General features: G+C 33.2%; 1 protein-coding gene across 1 annotated transcript; it reads right to left on the reverse strand.

The window, feature by feature from the left end:
• Positions 1 to 568: 568 nt before the first annotated feature.
• Positions 569 to 2,402, reverse strand: LOC133781633 (2-alkenal reductase (NADP(+)-dependent)-like). The gene is made up of 4 exons (XM_062220684.1): positions 1,969 to 2,402; positions 1,675 to 1,852; positions 1,410 to 1,576; positions 569 to 1,317 (listed from the first exon to the last, which is right to left on the reverse strand). Exons 1-4 carry the CDS (start codon positions 2,197 to 2,199, stop codon positions 859 to 861), a joined length of 1,035 nt encoding a protein of 344 aa, XP_062076668.1. The 5' UTR covers positions 2,200 to 2,402; the 3' UTR covers positions 569 to 858.
• Between the last annotated feature and the right edge of the window lie 412 nt (positions 2,403 to 2,814).

The raw sequence follows: 2,814 nt of genomic DNA on the forward strand, positions 1-2,814 counted from the left end.
TATGTTATCTTATGTTTCTTATGTTATGATATGTATGTTGTAGGCTTGGGCATATGACCCATATGACTAACAAGACCCCAAATAGATTATGGGCATATGACCTACTTAGCTAGTAGGACCCCACTAATCTCATGGGCATATGACTTGTTTAGTCTATGGGACCCCAAGTAATAATGACCATTATAGTATGCGTATGATAAAGTGTTATGTTAAGTTTTTATGTTTCTTATGAAATTATGTATATGAACTATGTGTTAGATTTTTCCTTGCTGGACATTAGGCTCACTCCTTTTTGTTTATATGTGCAGGAAAATAGCTATAGTGGCGGTAAGATTCGTGGATGCTTGGGGAATGTGTATCGGTGGTGAGTGGAGTCAAGGAGTCGAGAGTTCGATTTTCGAGGATGTAGTTTTGTTTTACCTTTTTTATGGTTTTACATGTATTTTTCCTCACTTTCTATGTAACTCCTTTTTACTTTAAATTATGTTTTGTTTTAAAGACAATGAGATCCCATATCCTACTTGATATTTTATGAGAGTAATTTTTATTTCTAAAAGTTTCTAATAAATTTATGGTATTTTCGCAAATATAAGTTTTATTAAGGATTTGTATGTATAGTTTCGTTAATGGTCCAAAAATCTAGAGTATCGAGTCATTACAAGGTAGCTAGCTAGAGTTATATTAAACAAAATCATTTTATCAAATAGTAATAGTACACATAAAGAGCAACTTGACAAATACGTGTCTGTTTGCAGTCACATCACTCATGTACTACGGATAAATACAGAGTAACGGTAATTAAAGTACAATATTGAAAGAGGAACAGCATGAGAACACAACAAGCTATAGTCTTCAAGCTTAGTATTGAGACAGAAGAACAACGCTTTTGCCAACATTGACGCCACTGAAGAGGCCAACCAGAGACTCTGGGCCACTTTCCAGACCGTGAGTTATGTGCTCCACGTAGTTTATCTTCCCTTCTCTGATGTAAGGTAGCACAGTTTCTAAGAACGTGGGGTACTGATGGAAGTGGTCAAAGACGGAGAAGCCTTCCATGCGAACTCGATTGTATATGAGATGCATCAGATTGCGAATCCCTTGATGCTCCTCCAGATCGTATTGCGAGATCATTCCACACACGGCTATGCGGCCTTTAAGTCTCATGTTGACCAGCACGGCATCGAGCATTTTGCCACCCACGTTCTCAAAGTATATGTCTATGCCTTCTGGGAAGTACCTTTTCAGAGCTGCTTCACAGTCCTCCTCTTTGTAATTAAATGCCTCGTCGAATCCAAACTTGCTCTTCAATAGCTCAACCTTTTTTTACGATCAAATGCATGATTTGATTAGTCTCTTATATGTATGTATATATATATCGCTAAAATATAATCAAGCAGTAATTAAAATACCTTCTCTTGACTTCCTGCACTGCCCACAACATAACAACCCAACAATTTTGCAAATTGACCAACGAGCTGACCGACTGCTCCGAAAGCTGATGAAATGAACACATATTCTCCTTTCTTTGGGGAGCAAATATCATAGAAACCAACATAGGCAGTCATACCAGGCATGCCTATATATATATTTATATAAAGAAAGAAATATATCACATTAATAATTGAACGTAATTAATTAAGAGTAATGAGAAGATCGACCCATATATATACTTACCGAGGATTCCTGTATAATAGGAAAGGGGTACATCAGTATCATTGATTTTAAAGAGGTTTTCAGCGTTTGTAATAAGACTGTACTCTTCCCACGTTGTTATGCCCCAAACTAAGTCTCCTTCTTTAAACTCAGGGTGCCCAGAAGCCAAAACTTTAGCCACTCCGTAACCAACTAATGGCTGTACGTGAAAGTGAAATATTTCAGATTATTCTTATGTATAAATTAACTAAGTTAAATAATAGAACTGTAATTAATTAAAGAAGATAATACTAAAAAGATTAGAGGGTCTCTCACCGAGTTAGGAGCGAAAAAAGTAATTCGGCCGGGTTCTGGGTTCTTAACACCTCGCATATAAGGATCACAGGACAAGTAGAGATTCTTGACCAAAATAGATTTTGAACACTCTGGCAGTTCCAGTTTTGTGATAGCTGTGCTCAAATACATGTCAGTAATCTTGGGATTGCTATCTATGTAATCTCTAGCCAGCACCTGCTTGTTGCTCACTACTTCGCCACTTCTTGCCATTGCTAACTTTTCTGTTCTTTCTCTGTTTGTGAGTGAGGATAGTGGTGCCTTTGGTTTCTTTATAAAAGAACTTGCGACCTAACTTTAGCTAAGCACATACATCACTAAAGTTTATGGAAAATAATAATTTAGGCGGCGCAAGGATTATTATGATATATCCCCTAAAAAGATAAATTAAATAAATAAAAGCTTAAATCGACTATTCTTATTAATGACGAGAAAATAAATACATCGAAAAGTTTGAAATCGCTTTCTTTGAGTTGACCTGAAATATGGGACCAAATACAATACATATACATTGTTAAAAGAAAATCAAACATGGTGTAAAACTAATGATTTTATTATTTTTAAATAATTATTATCGTAAAATATCTAAAATATATTATATTTTAATTTATTTAATTATTTATTATTTTTAAATAATTACTATTATAAAATATCTCAAAAATATTTTATTTTGATTTATTTAATTATTTATTATTTTTAAATAATTATTATTATAAAATATCTCAAAAATATCTTATTTTAATTTTTTTGATTATTTAAATTTAACTGTTTACAAATTATCATTAAATATAAAAATATTCTTTTAAATATAAGAATATTTCATTAAAG

The sequence above is a fragment of the Humulus lupulus genome, chromosome 6 (assembly GCF_963169125.1).
Source record: "Humulus lupulus chromosome 6, drHumLupu1.1, whole genome shotgun sequence".
Classification (NCBI taxonomy): domain Eukaryota; kingdom Viridiplantae; phylum Streptophyta; class Magnoliopsida; order Rosales; family Cannabaceae; genus Humulus; species Humulus lupulus.

What these genes read in the sequence shown, in the direction of transcription:
- LOC133781633 (XM_062220684.1), bottom strand. Translation starts at nt 2,199, where the DNA reads ATGGCAAGAAGTGGCGAAGTAGTGAGCAACAAGCAGGTGCTGGCTAGA. An exon ending in CTTTTTTCGCTCCTAACTCG is followed by an intron (nt 1,853 to 1,968) that starts GTGAGAGACCCT and finishes TTTCACGTACAG; the next exon opens with CCATTAGTTGGTTACGGAGT. An exon ending in GTGCAGGAAGTCAAGAGAAG is followed by an intron (nt 1,318 to 1,409) that starts GTATTTTAATTA and finishes TCGTAAAAAAAG; the next exon opens with GTTGAGCTATTGAAGAGCAA.